The following is a 19333-nucleotide window of genomic DNA, read 5'->3' on the forward strand; positions in this document are numbered from 1 at the left end:
AGGATTATGCCTGTTACTGATAAGTGCATGATGCAACTGTTTACTTCATGCACCTGGAATTTACTCACTGATTGACAAGTCTCCTGAAATGAAAACATATATGTCCCGTGAAGTATGGTACTGAAGTCAGCTGAAGTATTAAGCTCCTCCCAAAGAGCAAAATTCTAACTTGGCTCCCAAAGCCAAAAACATTTACACACGTTCTTAACTTCAAGCATGTGAGCAGTCCCACTGAAGTCGATGGGATGACTCGTGATTACATGTAAGCACGTGCGTAAGTGTTTGCATGACTGGAGCTTTGGGTTATGCCCTGTACAAGGTGGTAAAAGTGAGTTATTCTGTCTTGCTGGTCATGCATTTTGTACTCTTCACCAATATTCCAAAATTCTGACCAGATGGAAAACCACAGATGGCTGTATTTGCATGTCTTGAACAACTCTAATTCTATCTGGTAGAAAAGGAACATAGGAAAAAAACTGGACTCCTTGCAAGCCAAATCCCTAAAGGAACATATGCGTCTCATGAAAGTATGTCCAGTGTGACAAAGAAGGAAGTAGCCTGTGGGCAGACAGAATGGGATAGATATGAAGGGCTTGCTTTGGAACCCAGATGGATGTGTCTGACAATGTGGGGACTGGCTTCTGGTGAGTACTGGTCAGTCTCAGGAGTACTGGTCAGTCTCAGTCTTGGGATCTGGTCTGCATGAGAAAAGATGGAGGACATGATGTGGATTGAAGCAGCTGGGTGTGTGGAGAAGTGTATTTCTATGCTCTGCCTTGAGCAGGGCCTGCACACCCTATTATTTTGGCATGTGTGATGGTGCACCCCATAAGGCTTTATGGAAAAATGTTTGAGTGTGTGTGTGTGTGTGTGTGTATATATATATATATGACATAACTGGAATATGTTCTATGCTACCTATGCCATGTAGCATATCTCTGTAAAGGTTATGATCTACTGAATCTATTCATCCTATTTGTATGCATGTATCATTTTTGTATTCAAAGTTATGAATATTGGCTGTGTACTGGCTTGATTTCCAAGTAACCTTAGTAGAGCAGTTGGTCAGTTCCTTGAGAAAGGAATGTGCAAATTAGGTGCGCAATCAAGAAACACTTAAATTACAAGATTACAATGAATCTTGTAAGGCTCCAATGCACATAAGAAGTCTACCTGAGGACGTTCAAGGAAGCATATGAACCATGGCTGCTACCTGTAAGTTCTGAGTCAGGCCTGGACATGTGACTTGCCCATGTGACTCCAAAACTCCATCTTGTAGCTGGACTTCTACACAGGGGGAGGGAGGGGTATCCACCCACAAGAGAAAGTGTATTTAAACCCCTGGGAGACCCCTCCATTTTATCTTCAGCTGGCTAAGGAGATAGCCTCTCACCGCCAAGGAAACCTGAAAGAAACTGGAACAAAGAACAGTAACTACAGGGGGTGTGAGTGATTGCTGGATCCAGACTAGAAGGAGTCTAGTCTGTAAAAGGAAGCTTACTGGAATTCCTCTAAGGGTGAGGTTTTTATCTGCATTCAGAGTTCTTACTGTATTAGACATAGACTTGCGTGTTCTATTTTATTTTGCTTGGTAATTCACTTTGTTCTGTCTGTTACTACTGGAACCACTTAAATCCTACTTTCTGTATTTAATAAAATCACTTTTTACTTATTAATTAACCCAGAGTATGTATTAGTACCTGGGGGGGGGGGGGAAAGACAGCTGTGCATATCTCTCTATCAGTGTTATAGAGGGTGAACAATTTATGAGTTTACCCTGTATAAGCTTTATACAGGGTAAAATGGATTTATTTGAGGTTTGGACCCCATTGGGAGTTGGGCATCTGAGTGTTAAAGACGGGAACACTTCTTAAATTGTTTTCAGCTAAGTCTGCAGCTTTGGAGCATGTGGTTTAGACCCTGGGTCTGTGTTGGAGCAGACTGGTGTGTCTGGCTCAGCAAGACAGGGTGCTGGAGTCCCAAGCTGGCAGGGAAAGCACGGGCAGAAGTAGTGTTGGCACATCAGTTGGCAGCCCCAAGGGGGTTTCTGTGATCCAACCCGTCAATCATGAAATGTGTCGCATCATGAAATGCCCTCTCTTTTCACTTACAGAATTCAAGTGCACTCTTTCTGAAGCTAGTTTTCCATTATGAACCAGGTTTTGACCCTTCCTCCAAACTTTACCAGAATTACATCAATGCTGGTAAAATACTTGGGGCTTGATACTTCATTTCCCTGCGTGTGTGTAGGTACTTATCCCAGTGCAAAGATTTTCTGGCACTTTACACCCACTTTGTACTGGTATAAATTACTACACAAGGTGCAAAGTAATGGAGAATCTGTCTCCTAGTGAACATTTACAGGATTAACATGTTCATGTTGGCCACCCTGTTGCATACAAATAAGGTACAATGGAATACAGAAGATTTTATGAAGAGAAACTTGCCTAATGTTCAGCAGATATTTGTTCGGATTAGAGCATGGATATTTAAAGCTAATGAGAAATAGCTGTTTACAAAATTGTGTTTTAGAGGCCTTCTACTGTTATGTGGCTGAATACCTATAATAGATACTGTCTTGCTGGTCATGCATTTTGTACTCTTCACCAATTGGAACTCACCAATATTCCAAAATTCTGACCAGATGGAAAACCACAGATGGAAAACCACCTCAGCTGGTTGTAACTGGGTATATCAATCATATCACATTCAAGAGGTTGAATGGGCTATTAATACAAATGAGTTTAGGAACCTCCAATATTGTTTTGTGTATTTGTAGATACTGCTGTAAAAGGCTGTTTGAAATTCTCATATTTATGAAAGCCTTGCAAGGAAAAAGGAAAAATTCCTTTTAAACAAACAAATCAATCCATAGTGGCCATGATATTTTAAAACTCAATGTTAAAAGAAGTATTACACATAGGGGTATTATGGAAGGAGCTGAAATTGAGGTCATGGCTATTTTTTAAATATATAGTTCTTAAACTTTTACAGTTACAGTGATGGTTGCTTGTCAGTCTGTAGGAAATGAATTTATGCTCCACATCTCAAAAACTGCAACCACAACTGGCACTAATTAGTTCCCTTGTTGGCAGTCTTGGCAGAGAGGACAAAGTCTGAATGAAGCATAGAGGCTGACCTGTCCTTTCACGCATAAATGTCTTGAACTGTGCTATTGTTGAGCTTAAACTTTTGTTATTAATTTGTCAAGTTCTGCAGAATGTCAGTTGTCATTTGGTGTTTTTGCTTTCCTTTTTCTTTAGTTGCCAAGCCCTTTTCTTTTCCCATTCTTCATGTTAACCAGGAACTTGCTTGTCTCTTGGGTCTTGCATTTGTCCTTATGGTAGAACCTTAGTTTTTGATTGATATGCTATTTGGGCCGATTGATCTTTATTTCTAATTATAATGCTTGGTGGGGGTGGTTTTTGTAAGGCACTTATGTGCTGTCCAATAAGCACCTTTATAAACACAATACATTCAAGAAATAGTTTTTAACTTTCTGACCTTTTAATGTGACCCATTGTAGTACTGTTTCCCTGAGTGTTCAGACAGACTGAAAAAATGGCATAGGAGGGACTGCTCCCAGTAATCTTAAAGTGCTGTTAATTGAAGACTAGCAATGACAGATGTCAAACCCATGCTAATGGTCTCATCCCATTGTCATATGCATTTGGCAGGTAATGGGGTGTGGAATGGGTCCTGGGGAGGGGAGTCTCTTCAGTTTAAACAAAGAGTGCTGCTGCGGGTGTTGGAACCCTACAGTGTTTCTGTTTTCTCCTTGACTATCAGAGCCTGTCCTCATACTGGATTACCTGACAACTTTCAGGACTTGGGGAATGGGAGGTGTGGTTGTTTGTTTGAAAAGTGTGACTGTTTGACCATGTGGTTGTTTGTTTGAAAAGTGTGAATTGGGAGTGCTTTTTTCCAGGTGGGCCTTGAGTCGTTGATTGGAGGGAAGGCTTTGAGCTGTGGCAACTGCTTCGAGCCAGCAGCCTTATACAAAACGAGCCAACTACAAACGGAGTGAGCTGTGAACCGAGGAGAAGCAAAGAGAGGGAGTTTGCCTAGGGGAGTTCCCACAGAGTTTTTGCCTTTTCAGGCTTCTATGAGCAGTAAATATAATATCTGAAGAGGCTCTTAGAAGGAAGACAATATGGATAATGAGCAATCAGCTGTTGGAACCTGCATAGGATGTGTCATGTTTGTCTTTCTCCCAGAGGATAGAAGTTACTTCATCTGTACAAAGTGCAAGCTGGTCTCCATATTGGAAGAGAAGATTAAAGGACGAGAGACCCAAGTATCAACCCTACGTTGCAGAGAAAATGAAGACTTTCTGGATAGAAGTCAGTGTTTTGGTACTGCAGGCACAGCATGCTGAAGAATCAGAGAAGGCAGTGCAGCCCGGGGAAGAAAATTGGCAGCATGTGACCTACAGAAGAAGAAAGAGGAGAACCCATGAACCCCCAGTGCAGATAGAAGTAAGAAACTGTTTTCAGGCTGTCTGCACAGGTACTATGACGGAGAATGGTTTGGAAGAGTCATCTAAGGGAAGGGATCAGAAGGGGAGACCCCATCGACTGGAATGCGATGCATTGTCCTAGGGATGGGGGTTCCATGACCACCGCTCCCAAGTGGAGGGACAGAGTCATCCATCTGCTGTCCAGACTAGGAAACTTGAGAAGTGTGCTGTTTGCTTGGAGCTAGAATTCAGGATGTGATGGAGTGCCTTTTTGCCAAGACTGATCATGCCCTCGGACTGCTACCCCTTCCTACTTCTCCATGTGGGCATGAATGATACTGCCAAGAATGACCTTGAGCAGGTCACTGCAGAGTATGTGGCTCTGAGAAGAAGGATAAAGGAGTTTGAGGTGTAAGTCGTGTTTTCATCCATCCTCCCGGCTGAAGGAAAAAGTCCAGGTAGGGACCATCGAATTGTGGAAGTAAACGTATGGTTGCACAGGTGGTGTCAGAGATTCTTTGACCATGGGATGTTGTTCCAGGAAGAAGGATTGCTAGGAAGAGATGGGATCCAGCTAACAAAGAGAGGGAAGAGCATCTTCACAGGCAGGCTTGCTAACCTAGTGAGGAGGGCTTTAAACTAGGTTTGCTGGGGGATGGAGACCTAAGCCCTGAGGTAAGCGGGGCAGTGAGATACCGGGAGGAATCTCAAGGAGGAGAGTGCAAGAGGGGAGGCCTCCTGATTCATACTGAGAAAGTAGGGCAATCGGCTAGTTATCTTAGGTGCCTGTACAGGAACGCAAGAAGCCTGGGAAACAAGCAGGAAGAATTGGAAGTCCTGGTACAGTCAAGGAACGATGATGTGATTGGAATAACAGAGACTTGGTGGGGTAACTCACGTGACTGGATCACTGTCGTGGATGGGTGTAAACTGTTCAGGAAGGACAGGCGGGGGAGAAAAGGTGGAGGAGTTGCACTGTACGTAAGAGAGCAGTATGATTGCTCAGAGCTCCAGTATGAAGCTGGAGAAGAAGTCTGTTGAGAGTCTTCGGGTTAAGTTTAGAGGCGAGAGCAACAAGGGTGATGTCGTGGTGGGCATCTGCTATAGACCACCAGACCAGGAGGCTTTCTTCTTTCTAGATGAGGCTTTCTTTGGACCACTAACAGAAGTTTCCAGATCACAGGCCCTGGTTCTCATAGGGGACTTCAATCACCCTGACATCTGCTGGGAGAGCAGTACAGCAGTGCACGGACAATCCAGGAAGTTTTTGTAGCGTGTTGGGAGCAACTTCCTGGTGCAAGTGCTGGAGGAACCAACTAGGGACTGTGCTCCTCTTGACCTGCTGCTTGCAAACAGGGAATAATTTGTAGGGGAAGTAGAAGTGGGTGGCAACCTGGGCAGCAGTGACCATGAGATGGTCGAGTTCAGGATCCTGACAAAAGGAAGAAAGGAGAGCAGCAGAATACAGACCCTAGACCTCAGAAAAGCAGACTTTGATTCCCTCAGGGATGGGCAGGATCCCCTGGGAGGCTAATATGAAGGGGAAAGGCATCCAGGAGACCTGGCAGTATTTTAAAAAAGCCTTATTGAGTGCACAGGAACAAACCATCCCAATGTACAGAAAGAATATCAAATATGGCAGGTGACCAGCTTGGCTTAACAGGGAAATCTTCAGTGAGCTTAAACACACAAAAGAAGCCTACAAGAAGTGGAAACTTGGACAGATGACTAGGGAGGAGTATAAAAATATTGTTTGAGCATGCAGGGGTATAATCAGGAAGGCCAAAGCACAATTGGAGTTGCAGCTAGCAAGGGATGTGAAGGGTAACAAGAAGGGTTTCTACAGGCACGTGAGCAACAAGAAGAAGGTCAGGGAAAGTGTGGGACCCTTACTGAATGGGGGAGGCAACCTAGTGACTGATGATGTGGAAAAAGCTGAAGTACTCAACACATTTTTTGCCTCAGTCTTCACAGACAAGGTCAGCTCCCAGACAGCTGCACTGGGCAGCACAGTATGGGGAGGAGGTGAGCAGCCCTCAGTGGTGAAAGAACAGGTTAAGAACTATTTAGAAAAGCTGGACATGCACAAGTCCATGGGGCAGGATATAATGCATCCGAGGGTGCTGAGGGACTCCGCTGATGCGATTGCAGAGCGATTGGCCATTATCTTTGAAAACTTGTGGTGCTCTGGGGAGATCCTGGATGATTGGAAAAAAGGCAAATATAGTGTCCATCTTTTAAAAAGGGAAGAAGGAGAATCTGGGGAACTACAGACCGGTCAGCCTCACCTCAGTCCCCATGGAGCAGGTCCTCAAGGAAACCATTTTGAAGCACTTGGAGGAGAGGAAGGTGATCAGGAAGAGTCAACACGGATTCACCAAGGGCAAGTCATGCCTGACCAACCTGATTGCCTTCTATGATGAGATAACTGGTTCTGTGGATATGGGGAAAGCGGTGGACGTGATATACTTTAGCAAAGGTTTTGATACGGTCTCCCACGGTATTTTTGCCAGCAAGTTGAAAAAGTATGGGTTGGATGAATGGACTATAAGATGGATAGAAAGCTCACTAGATTGTCGGGCTCAACGGGTAGTGATCAACGGCTCGATGTCTAGTTGGCAGCCGGTACCAAGCGGAGTGCCCCAGGGGTCGGTCCTGGGTCCGTTTTTGTTCAACATCTTCATTAATGATCTGGATGACGGGATGGATTGTACCCTCAGCAAGTTTGTGGATGACACTAAGTTTGGGGGAGAGGTAGATATGCTGGAGGGTAGGGATAGGATCCAGAGTGACCTAGACAAATCGGAGGATTGGGCCAAAAGAAATCTGATGAGGTTTAACAAGGACAAGTGCACTTAGAACAGAAGAATCCCATGCACTGCTACAGACTGGGGACTGACTGGCTAAGCGGCAGTTCTGCAGAAAAGGACCTGGGGATTACAGTGGACGAGAAGCTGGATATGAGTCAACAGTGTGCCCTTATTGCCAAGAAGGCTAAGGGCATATTGGGCTGCATTAGTAGGAGCATTGCCAGCACATGGAGGGAAGTGATTATTCCCCTTTATTCGGCACTGGTGAGGCCACATCTGGAGTATTGCATCTAGTTTTGGGCCCGCCACTACAGAAAGGATATGGACAAATTAGAGAGAATCCACCGGAGGGCAACGAAAATGATTAGGGGGCTGGGGCACATGACTTATGAGGAGAGGCTGAGGGAACTGGGTTTATTTAGTCTGCAGAAGAGAAGAGTGAGGGGGGATTTGATAGCAGCCTTCAGCTATCTGAAGGGGGTTCCAAAGAGGATGGAGCAAGACTGTTCTCAGTGGTGGCAGATGACAGAACAAGGAGCAATGGTTGCAAGTTGCAGTGGGGGAGGTCTAGGTTGGATATTAGGAAAAACTATTTCACTAGGAGCATAGTGAAGCACTGGAATGGGTTACCTAGGGAGGAGGTGGAATCTCCATCCTTAGAGGTTTTTAAGGCCTGGCTTGACAAAGCCCTGGCTGGGATGACTTAGTTGGAGTTGGTCCTGTTTTGAGCAGGGGGTTGGACTAGATGACCTCCCGAGGTCTCTTCCACCTCTAATCTTCTATGATTCTATGATGAGGAAAACTATTTTTTTCCCCATTTAGTGTTGCCCTCCACCTACCAGTGGCAATTTTTACAGCAGTCATTTGCTCTCATTGTTTTTGTTTTTTTTACTCCTCTGTCTGCCAGCTCCTTCCACACTCAGTGCAGCAGAACTGGGAGGCGTAAGGGCTGTGGCTGCACTACAGAAACCAAATATGCTCAACAACAGGTGAATGCAGCTGCTCTGTCTCTCCCTGAGCAACTAACTCAGTCAGCTGAGCTAAACTTCGACGTTGAGCAAGCAAACTTCACTACCATGGATGTTGAGTGTGGTTGACTCTGTCCCACAAAAACAAGACACCTGTTTAATTCCAGTTGAAGGGGTGTAGGAGGAGCAGTATTTGACACCTCCTGTTAAACATGGCTCAGCTTCATAGTGTAGACATGGCCAGAGAAAAGGAGCAGGAGTAGCCGTGGTCAGGGTAATGGAGAGGGGGAAAAGAGGATCTGCTGCTGCAATGTTCCTTCCAAGTCAAATAGTGGCTTGATAATAGAAAGCATATGGGTGCACAGTGATGGATGCATTAGAAACCCCTAACTATGATGGTGGCAGCACTAACCACCTTGTTTTGTTGGCAAGATTGTACTCTGTTCCGTGGAACATACGCTGTCGGTTTGGGAGAGGCAGTCGGTTTTCAGCTCAAGTAGGCTGTGGAGCTGTGGATCTCTGTCACATCACTAAATATACTTTGACCTCAGAAGGAAAAAGAGATGGACAAGTAATTTATTCTACTGGAGTGCATAAACATTTGTGTAGGGGAAGTCTACTTGCTTTTCTGCTGCCTGATGAAAGGCTCTATAGCAGAGAGAGAGAGATGATAAGGACAGGGATAAAAGGACTATGTGGAGCAATGGTAGCCACCCCACCTGGGCTGGCTTTTAAATTGTTTCCAGGCACAATGAGCTAGTATATCACTATGTGGTTGGGGCCTCTAAGCAGCCCAACAATTTACAGCACTTTCTTTGAAAGGTGTGTTTGTTACACAGCCATAAAATATGTCAAAGATGTTTAGTATTCCTACTTATTTCGCTGCTATGTGAAAGGAAAACAAATTGGTGGTGTTCTGAAATAACAGGTGGTGCACCATCGCCACCTTGTGTTGTAATGAGAGAGTAGAGTTGAAGATTGGTTGATAAAAGAGAAAATACAGTATCGCATTCAGCATGGGTGGTACCCATGCACTCCTCATTGAGTTGAGTGGGGTTCTGCACAGGAGCGGCAGTCTGCCTGCATGGAACTCATTGCAGACTGGGGCCAATGTCCCCAAGTTTGTAAATGAGGATGTGAGAATTTCACTTTTATTTATTTCTTAATAAGATAATTTGCAGGGTTTGAGTGGTAGTTGGGTATATTTGATATGCATTTATTAAATATTTGCAAAATGTTCTGCGTATATGTACATAGGTATAGATAGATATCCAGATACAGGTGACACATACATACACAGTGTACATAAAGACTTTATGTATTTCTATTGTATCCTTGTATCCATCTTGATTTGTTGCTTGTATTCTTAGAGTGTGAGCTCTGTTAGGTAACCTGGACTGAGTTTCCCTCTATGTCAGTGGTGGGCAACCTTCTGCCCATCAGGGTAATCTGCTGGCGGGCTGCCAGACCGTTTGTTTACATTTGTGTGGCTGCCCGCAGCTCCCAGTGGCTGCGGTTCGCTGTTCCCGGCCAACAGGAGCTGCAGGAAGTGGTGGCCAGGCTCGTGCCGCTTCCTGCAGCTCCCGTTGGCTGGGAACGGTGAACTGCGGCCCCTGGGAGCTGCGGGCAGCCGTGAAAATGTAAACAGACAGTCTGGTGGCCCACCAGTGGATGCGGGCTGCAGGTTGCCCACCACTGTTCTATGTATAGACAATGCTCTAGAAAACTGTGGTTGCTACCTTTGTATAAATAATAATGTTTTTTGCATTTTGTCAGCTGTGCTGCTGAGAAATTAGAATACAAAATGTCATCAGGGAAGTTGACTAATTCTTAAAAAACCCCAGCAGGTTTGGGTATGCATTACTAAAGAGTAGTATGGCTTTTTTCTTAACTATATTATTAATACAGACCTTATTTTCTTTTTTGAATTGAAAATGTCTTTTTCTTAAAAAAGTTTTGCTTTAATGGATTCCGGGAGCATTGTTATGTTTATAATTTTTGCAATGAATACAAATGTACTTTGACTGGGTAGTGCGTCTGGGATAGCAGACCTCATCCCATCTGTGCCCTCAGTTGCTTTGTTACAAGGACCATCTTGAATTTTTGGCCATCTCAAGCTGTGATTACGGGGTGTGAGGTGTGCTTGGCATCTCACATTCTAACTTATCCCTTTAAAACCTGTGAAGTCCAGATTTCTCTGGATTTTGCTGGATTTTTTGCAGAAAAGTTAGCCACATTTCTTTGTTTCCTATTTTGATAGAGGCTGACATTTTCTCTTTCAAAGCAAAGACATGATTAGTTTTCTTTTAAAAATTTAATATGAATACTAAGTACTAATATTAAGAATATTTATATACTCAATAGCATTTTTCTGTTGCTGGACTTTCTAGTACTTTGGTTTCTCAAATGTAATATTTCTTTAATTATGGTTTTAAAAAAATTAATATTAAATATCTGTACTAACAAAACTAGAATGGAAGGTACATTTTGAATATTTTCCAGAGGGATATCAGAGATGTAATCTGCCAATGATCTATAGCGATGAGAAGAATGCTCCAGAATCAGGGTCCTTCCCTTCTATCCTTTCTATATTATTCCTGTGTTCAACCTCACCAATACCCATTTGCATAACAGGATGTAGAGTACAGATTTGGGCAGAATAATGTGCAAATTTCAGGGTTTTGAAAACCCTTAATAGTGCCATATAAATGAATCAAGTTGAGGGGAATCAGTTTGCAGTGCTACGACAAAGTTGATATCTTATCTGAAATACCTGTGCAACATTGATGTGACCAGAAGTGTTACGAGTGTGAAAGAACCCCGCAGTTTTTTTTCTTTGTGAAGCATTTAGTTTCCAAAGGTGGTGATGGTGGATAAATTAACATTGAAATCTCTGTCTGGAACAAGAACAATTTCATCTTTATTCATACCTGCCACACCACCTGTTTTTTCCTTGGAAATTGCTGAGTAACACAATTTATAGAAGAGTGAGTTTTCTTTTTCATTTATAGCCTTTCCTTCTGAAAATGTTCATTGTCTTTTTGACTTTCTGAATGTACAGACTGCTCTTGTTTATTGGTATGTTGATTTTACTTCATTTTGGCTAACTTGAATTTGTTACTGTTGGGCTAAAGATTTTATCCTCTCTGTTTATCCCCATTCTGAATTTGATCTGTTCATTTGCTTCTGTCCCTCAAACGCCATTGGATTAAAGATCTGTTTTGGTTTTGGTTTTGTTTTGGTACAGGTTCAGCATAATGCAGATAAATCTACTACGTTGAAACTAGCAGATTTTGGCCTTGCAAAGAAGGTTACAAAACCCATATTTACTGTGTGTGGAACACCAACATATGTTGCCCCTGAAATACTTGCTGAAAAGGGTGAATATAATATCTGTTTTTAAAAAATCAAACAATTACTCTGCCTTTTCTATTCATAAAATATTTCTGTGCATTGCTTGTCACTAAAGAAACCTCACTAACCTTTCTATTATTAATGTATTAATACTAAAATGTATATTCTTCTCAGTTGACAAGAGTCAAACTAGCATAGATTATGTTTGTTAAAATTATATAAAGAAAGAAGAATTGTTTTGGTGTTACTCACTGAAGATTCCTGTTTTCTTCTACCCCATGGTCGAAGCCCCTACAACCTTACAGTCCCATCAGTGCAAGAGAAGGCAGTGAACCTGAATGGTCACACTAAGCAACAACCCAACATATTGGAAGATCAAGAGAGAGAAGGAAGATTTGAGGAGTTTCTTATCCAAATAGATTCAAACCTGGAAAAGGTTTGGGGTTCAATTTTGCTCAGGGCATAAGTGTGCCTTTTATGGTTCTTGTTTTGTAGAGCAGACTCACGCATCTCTAATCATACAGAATTACAAAGGAAATTTGGGATCCGTTTACTGCTTGTGGAAGGGAATGTGAATCTAAAAAGAACTAGTTTACAAGGGTATTTTTAAATGTATGCTGCATTTTTTCATTTAAGCTATAAATGACACTCGTGACACTGACAATGTTTGAAGAGGAAAGATGCTATGGAAGGACTATTATTATAAAAGGATAGTGTAGTGTAGTACACAGTTTATCAAGAGGTGCCTTGGTCACTTCTTCTTCCGTTCACCACTCTTGATCAGTAAATTGACTTTCTGAACAGCGGGCAAAGCTGTGTTTCTTAAAGAATGTAATATGAAGCCGGCAGTTCCTTGCAAGTATGAGTTTCATCTCTAAAAGGTATTTTTGTTAAGAGGCATTTAACCTGTGGTATGAAAAATGGTATTTTCCTTTCTTTTCCCTAGGCTATGGACTGGAAGTAGATATGTGGGCTACTGGTGTGATACTCTATATTCTGCTGTGTGGCTTCCCTCCTTTCCGAAGTCAGGAGCGAGATCAGGAAGAACTGTTTCAAATCATACAGCTGGGTCATTATGAATTCCTTTCACCGTATTGGGACAGTATTTCGGGTGGTAAGATTCATTACTTATAACCTACTTCAGGATCTTACGGACTCTGTCGCAGTATTTTTTAAAACATGACTTTAGTCCTCAGTTCATATCAACAGCTGTGTGTATGAAAATCAGATCTGATACATTTAAATTGGATATACTTCCCTTTCTGAAGAGCAAGGGGTTTTTCTGCAGTTTGGCTATAAATGTGTCCACAAATAAGGCATCAAAGCAGTGCATTTGGTGATGTTAGAGTCTGAAGGTCTGTGCAAGAAGACACACAAGGATAATGTCCAAGGGTGACACCATGGCCCCATTGAAGTCAATGGGATTCCTTATCCAGTTTAGTACTTTATCTGTCTGCAGTATCTCTTTTGAAAGCCTTTGTTCAGCAGGGCCTTTAGTCTTAAGCATACACATAGAACTCTGTTCTTCTACAGGCCCGGCACCAAGTAACCAGACCCAGCAGCCAGAAGCTCCCTCAGTTGCTTGTCCTCTTCTAGTGCCTTGCAGATTAAATCCCCTAGTTTGGAAATTTGCCCTTTGTCTCTGCCCTCCTGGCTTCTCCTGGGGGACAGTGGTGATGCCAAAAGTCATATTAGGGATATGTCACCTCATGGCATTAAATTCTGATTCCAGTCACTGCACTGACTCAGTGATAGTCATACATATTGTTATGACAAAAGTAGTAAGAAAATGAAGATAATGTTTTATTTGGTTGTAACTGGACATCAGGCCATCCACATAATCACACTGTACTTTTTTCCCCCTTCTCCTATTTTTTTTGGCATGAAATAGCAGCGAAAGATCTGATAACCAGGCTATTGGTGATAGATCCTTTAAAGCGTTACACGGCTCAACAAGTTCTTCAGCATCCCTGGATCAGAACAGCTGGAAAAACCAACAGCAGAAACCTGCAGAGGGAAGTGACAATAAATATCGAGCGCCACTTTCGGAGCCAGCGCAGGAAGGGAGTTGTAGATGACAATACATGAAACCCTTTCTTGTTAATTTAGTCCTCTTTGTTTTTTCCTTTCCTAAATGAATTGGGCCCATAGCTTGTTGTTATTGTTACTTGACCTTTTTTAGATTTTGAGAATCTGGGGAAGTACTGGATTTCCAGGGCCTGGTCCAGCTCCCACTGAAGTGACTGAGTCTTTCCACTGACTTCAGTGGGCACTGGATAGGTCTACAGGTGTCCTTTTTTTAAAACACTGAACTGGGCCTTTATGTTACAAACTGTTTCTCTTTTATAGATTAAAAGTATTTGCTTTTGCAGTTAACATCAGTAATGATTACAGAGTGTTTTCTGTACTCATTTTGTATGGAAGCTGCCAAAAGTTTTGTGTTTATGGCACCTTGTTATGGTAATATGTATGTGTATGTACACACCCTGCACTTAACTTCTAGACTGAGCCTTTATACCAGTTACTGCTAGTGACACAAATGATAAGTAAACAAAATATAAAGGAATATATCCTTTCGCTATAGGTTACATTAAGTATGATGCAAGCTACTTGTATTCAGTATAAATAGTGGTGAGTTGATCCAGGTAGAGAAAAATTTGAACCCCTCTTCTTTCAGCAGTGGGGTGCTATATTATGAGGTCAACTCAAACCTCTGTGATTTGTCTTATCATGTGAACACCTAAGTATGTATGAGGGAATAAAAATCCTTGCAGTCTTACAAAATTAGTTACCCAATTAGCTATTTTATTGTATTAGGTATTAGGAAACATCCTTCCTTGGTCATTCTCAGAGACAGAGAAGTAGAGTGGACCATTGGTCTGTTATGGTATGCAATTCCTATGTTTCTACATTGGCTCTTGAGAGAGAGGAAGGATGTCATGGCTGGTAATTTTTCATGGCAGCTTTGCAAGACTGTGGTAACATTTTGCTATGTGCTGCTGAGGAGTCTCTTTTTTCCTTCTCTGGGAACAAAAAGTCCAGGAACATGAGCAATTTCTGTGGGAACTCTGGCTCTCTTTTATGAGGTGGAGTGTGGAGAACAGTTACTCAGTATTTTTTCAAGATCAGATTTCTCCTCTCAGATCCACGCTGGTGGATTCCAGTTTTCTTATGTGCTTAAAGAGGGGAAAAAGTTGTGGGACTCTTTTAAACTCTCCTTAGCCCCTTCCCTGATCATTTCCCTCCTCTCAACGTGGTGGCTGCTTAATTGTCTTTTGACTCTTCTGGTGTCTGTTGCTGCCCTCCTTCCTCTTGCCACCTTCCCCTGGTGGCTTATGCCCCCCTTCCTTGGTGTTTTACTCGGCTAGTCTATAAGTATGAATAATGGGATGAAATTAAATAAAAACTAAACTCAGGAAAATAGTTGCTATTATTCTATGGGAACGTCTCCCCAGGGAAGTGGAAAAATCTTCATTTCATGAGTTATTTAAAACTGGACTGGACAAAGTGGAAAAAAAAAATTCTGTCAGGAAAAATCTGGTCCAGGGAATGAGTCTGACCTAATATATCTCTTGTATTCCTGAGTTATTTGTTATCCAACCAAAATCAACAAGCACATTTGTTGTCTGTTTCTGGTAAAATTGTCCAACAGCTCACAGTTAACAATATTGACATTTAAAATGTTTATTAATATTAGCTTTGAGTTAATAGCTCATTGAGATGAAGGGGGCACACCCTCAGAGCTATTGTTTCAGTATTTTTGTCTGTAGATACAGTAAAACAATGTTGTATTGTTTATTAATCAGAAGGATATTTTAGTAACCATAAGGACTAGAATATTTTTTTAAGCTGAAAGTTTAAACTGATGGGACTGCCAGGAAAATGAAAGGTGTTGCATCACGTGTCCATTCTAACAAAGCATTCTGCAGCAAGATGTCAGAGTTGAGATCTGGTAAGTGGCCAGAGAGAAGAATTGCACCTTCAGTACTTACGATCAAGTTGAACTGGCTTATGTTTAATACTTACTGAATTAAAGGTTTCTGTGGAATTCAACTACTAATCAGAACTCTCAGACCTTTAAACTATGCCAGTAATTATATTTAATTGATATGCTGTACATTTGTGTCTAGGCTCTGATTAAGGAAAGCATCTCTTTTTGGGAAAGAAGTAAAGCATGGGCTCAAGTGCTTTCCTGAACACGGATGGATTTAAGCATGTGTGTAAGTGCCTTCCTGAGTCAGGCCCATAAAGAGCCCCGGTATTCCGGAGGCCTTGTGTGGTAATTGTGTGTAAGTAATAATTTTCCCTCTGTAAACTTATTAATTCTTTGACAGGAAGCTATTGGAAAACACAACTTTTAACTTGCAATATCAAATATTGCAATTCTCTTAATTTACTTGATATTTTAATATAAGAATAAGCTTGAAGTGACATTTTTAGGTGCAGTGAATCTACCAGTCTGGATTTCAGACTACCGGGTTGTCTGATCACCTTTAAGAAATTGTGTGTAACAGCTTTATGGTACTGAAGAGGCAGGACGCACTAGTGATTAATATAAAAGAGATTCTTATTTCTGCTGCTACAAGGACAGGTTCTTGTCATTTTCTCTGGCTCTCTAGATACCAGACTGACTAAACACAGCCTGTACTGCCTAATGTCATTGCAAGGTCTCCTTCAGTCCTGGCTCTGGACTATGCAGTTATGGAAGGGAATGCTAATACACAACACTATGAAGGAAGCACTGAAGAGTTTTACCGTTGGTGTTGCACAGGACAAAAGGAGACGCTCGGCCATGGATTCCAATCGTCTGCCTCAATTGAGATGTTTAGGAAGCATTTTGGTGCTCCTCGGGGATTTCACCTTGTCCTTTCCCTTCCCTTTTAGCTATTCTCTTGTTTTCTTTTCTTTTCTTTTCTTTTCTTCCCCTGCTTCCAGGGCCCAGTCTCTGCAGCTCTACACTCCCCAGTTCTGTGGATTCAGAGGCCTAGAGTGGTCTAATCCAAGAGCTTGAAGCAATGACTCTGCAGGGGGCCAGAGTGTTTCGCTTGCCCAGTACCACCAAGGATCCCCTGCTCATGCTGACATTTAACAAGTGGAGGAGGATTCAGCTAGCAAAGAAAGCTAGCAAAGGCAGGCAATCTGTGAAAGCCCCTCAGTCTTGAGGGCTTGCAACCCTCCCCCCATCTAATACTATCTCTTCTCAAGCATTCCCCTTCCTATTCCAAGACCTTCCAATCCAGACCCAGTCTTTATGGTGCATAGAACCCAAATGTTCTTCTATATGGATATGTTCATTGGAGGGAGCTTTCCCCCACTTGCATGTCTTTTTTTTTTTTTTTTAACCTTTCCCTCCCACCATTCAGCAATCTCCTCTGATCACCCCTTGTCAAGGTTCCTCCCCCACTCTGAACTCTAGGGTACAGATGTGGGGACCTGCATGAAAAACCTCCTAAGCTTATCTTTACCAGCTTAGGTCAAAACTTCCCCAAGGTACAAAATATTCCCCCCGTTGTCCTTGGACTGGCCGCTACCACCACCAAACTAATACTGGTTACTGGGGAAGAGCTGTTTGGATGCGTCCTTCCCCCCAAAATACTTCCCAAAACCTTGCACCCCACTTCCTGGACAAGGTTTGGTAAAAAGCCTCACCAATTTGCCTAGGTGACTACAGACCCAGACCCTTGGATCTTAAGAACAATGAACAATCCTCCCAACACTTGCACCCCCCCTTTCCTGGGAAATGTTGGATAAAAAGCCTCACCAATCTGCATAGGTGACCACAGACCCAAACCCTTGGATCTGAGAACAATGAAAAAGCATTCAGTTTTTTACAAGAAGACTTTTAATAAAAAATAGAAGTAAATAGAAATAAAGAAATCCCCCCTGTAAAATCAGGATGGTAGATATCTTACAGGGTAATTAGTTTCAAAAACATAGAGAACCCCTCTAGGCAAAACCTTAAGTTACAAAAAAGATACACAGACAGAAATAGTTATTCTATTCAGCACAATGCTTTTCTCAGCCATTTAAAGAAATCATAATCTAACACATACCTAGCTAGATTACTTACTAAAAGTTCTAAGACTCCATTCCTGGTCTATCCCTGGCCAAGACCCAGCAACAGACAGACACAGACCCTTTGTTTCTCTCCCTCCTCCCAGCTTTTGAAAGTATCTTGTCTCCTCATTGGTCATTTTGGTCAGGTGCCAGCGAGGTTACCTTTAGCTTCTTAACCCTTTACAGGTGAGAGGAGCTTTCCCCTGGCCAGGAGGGATTTCAAAGGGGTTTACCCTTCCCTTTATATTTATGACACCCCTTCTCGCTCCTTTGGTTCCCTGAGATTGAGTCACCTTTCCCTTAGATTTGGCCCATTGTGAGCCAGTTTCTTTGCCTCAGCAAAGCAAAGCAAAAAAACCTAAACCAACCAAACAAAAAACAAGCAAACCCCAAACCACACTGGAAAATAGCCAAAAGCAATAGAAGACTAAAGCCCGCATTGAGATCTCGTTCTCACTTTTCCTCTTCATCCTTCTGAGAGAGTGAAATTTCTCTTTCCTCCTTGTCTTCCTCTGCTCATACTGCCAGACTATTCTATTAGAATAAATATTAAAATTAATTACCAGTGTCCTTATGATTCTGAATACTGAACAGGAAAAATCCAGGAAAGACCCTTTTAAAAAGAAAAGTTAAGGATGAAATAGGATTCTGTATTCCAGATGCTGTGGAAATCAATGGCATCTCCCTAAAAAGGGGTGAGGGTGGGGAAGAATTCTAGTAATGGGGTTTGCTAGATACTTTTATCAAATTCAGGAGGGTGACAAGCAAAAGTATGTTTCTTTCCTTTAAGCTGATGTGGTTAATATTGCATTTTTCTCACCTCATATGCTATAATGTTGAAGGCTAAATCCAAACTTTACTTTTGGTGGCAGTTACCATGACTCATAGACGCAGTGAGCTTGCAACTCTTTCCATTGGTACAATTCTCTTTGCTGATTAAATTCTTACTTAATTAAGTTTTCCCCAGAAAACCTCCTCTTTTTGTCCACAAAGGGCAAGTCCCACTTCCACCTGAACAAAAACATAGCATTGCCTTACTTGGGTCCTAAGTCTCTCATTTATCTACCTTAGATATTTACATGTCTCCATTACTGTACTATCTCATTATCTCACAATCTTTAATGTATTTATCCTCACAACAACCTTCTGAGGTAGGGAAGTATTGTTATCTGTATTTACAGATGGGTAACTGAGGCCCAGAGAGACTAAAGATGCAGATAGGAACCTATCAGGAACGTGCTTAGGCACCTAACTTCCTTGAAATCAAGGGAGTTAGGCACCTACATAACTTTAAAAATCTAATCCTAACTGGTTTGTACAAGGCCCCACCGGAAGTCTGCAGCACAACAGGGACTTGAACCTAGCTTTCCTAAATCCTAGGCTAATGCCCTCACCACTGGGTTATCTTTCCTCATGTGAGTGCTATTTGTTATATAGCTACTTTATGGGTGCCTCAGAACAGAGTCATAATCAGAAACCTTGAAAGCCACCAGCTGGTCTTTGGTATACTCCTTCATCAGACATTATGAGGTAGGTTTTCCACCCCTCTGCTGAGGTAGCCTTGGTTGCAAGGTAATGTAAGGACTTATGGAGAATCACCCTCAAACTCCGGTCTGACTGGTGGTTCCACTGAGAAGGAAAAATTGCCTACTGCTTGCCTTTCCCCAGTGTCCAGAATTCAGATT

General features: G+C 42.2%; 1 protein-coding gene across 1 annotated transcript in view; it reads left to right on the forward strand.

The window, feature by feature from the left end:
• The window catches only part of DCLK3 (doublecortin like kinase 3), a 32131-nt gene extending 16480 nt beyond the window's left edge, over positions 1-15651 (forward strand). Inside the window, exons 3-5 of the mRNA XM_048838986.2 lie at positions 11485-11617; positions 12538-12705; positions 13483-15651. Coding sequence (XP_048694943.1) covers positions 11485-11617; positions 12538-12705; positions 13483-13679 — 498 coding nt within the window. The 3' untranslated portion in view covers positions 13680-15651. The remainder of the gene's footprint in view (positions 1-11484; positions 11618-12537; positions 12706-13482) is intronic.
• The last annotated feature ends 3682 nt before the right edge of the window (positions 15652-19333 follow it).

This window comes from Caretta caretta, chromosome 2, assembly GCF_965140235.1.
Source record: "Caretta caretta isolate rCarCar2 chromosome 2, rCarCar1.hap1, whole genome shotgun sequence".
Classification (NCBI taxonomy): Eukaryota; Metazoa; Chordata; order Testudines; family Cheloniidae; genus Caretta; species Caretta caretta.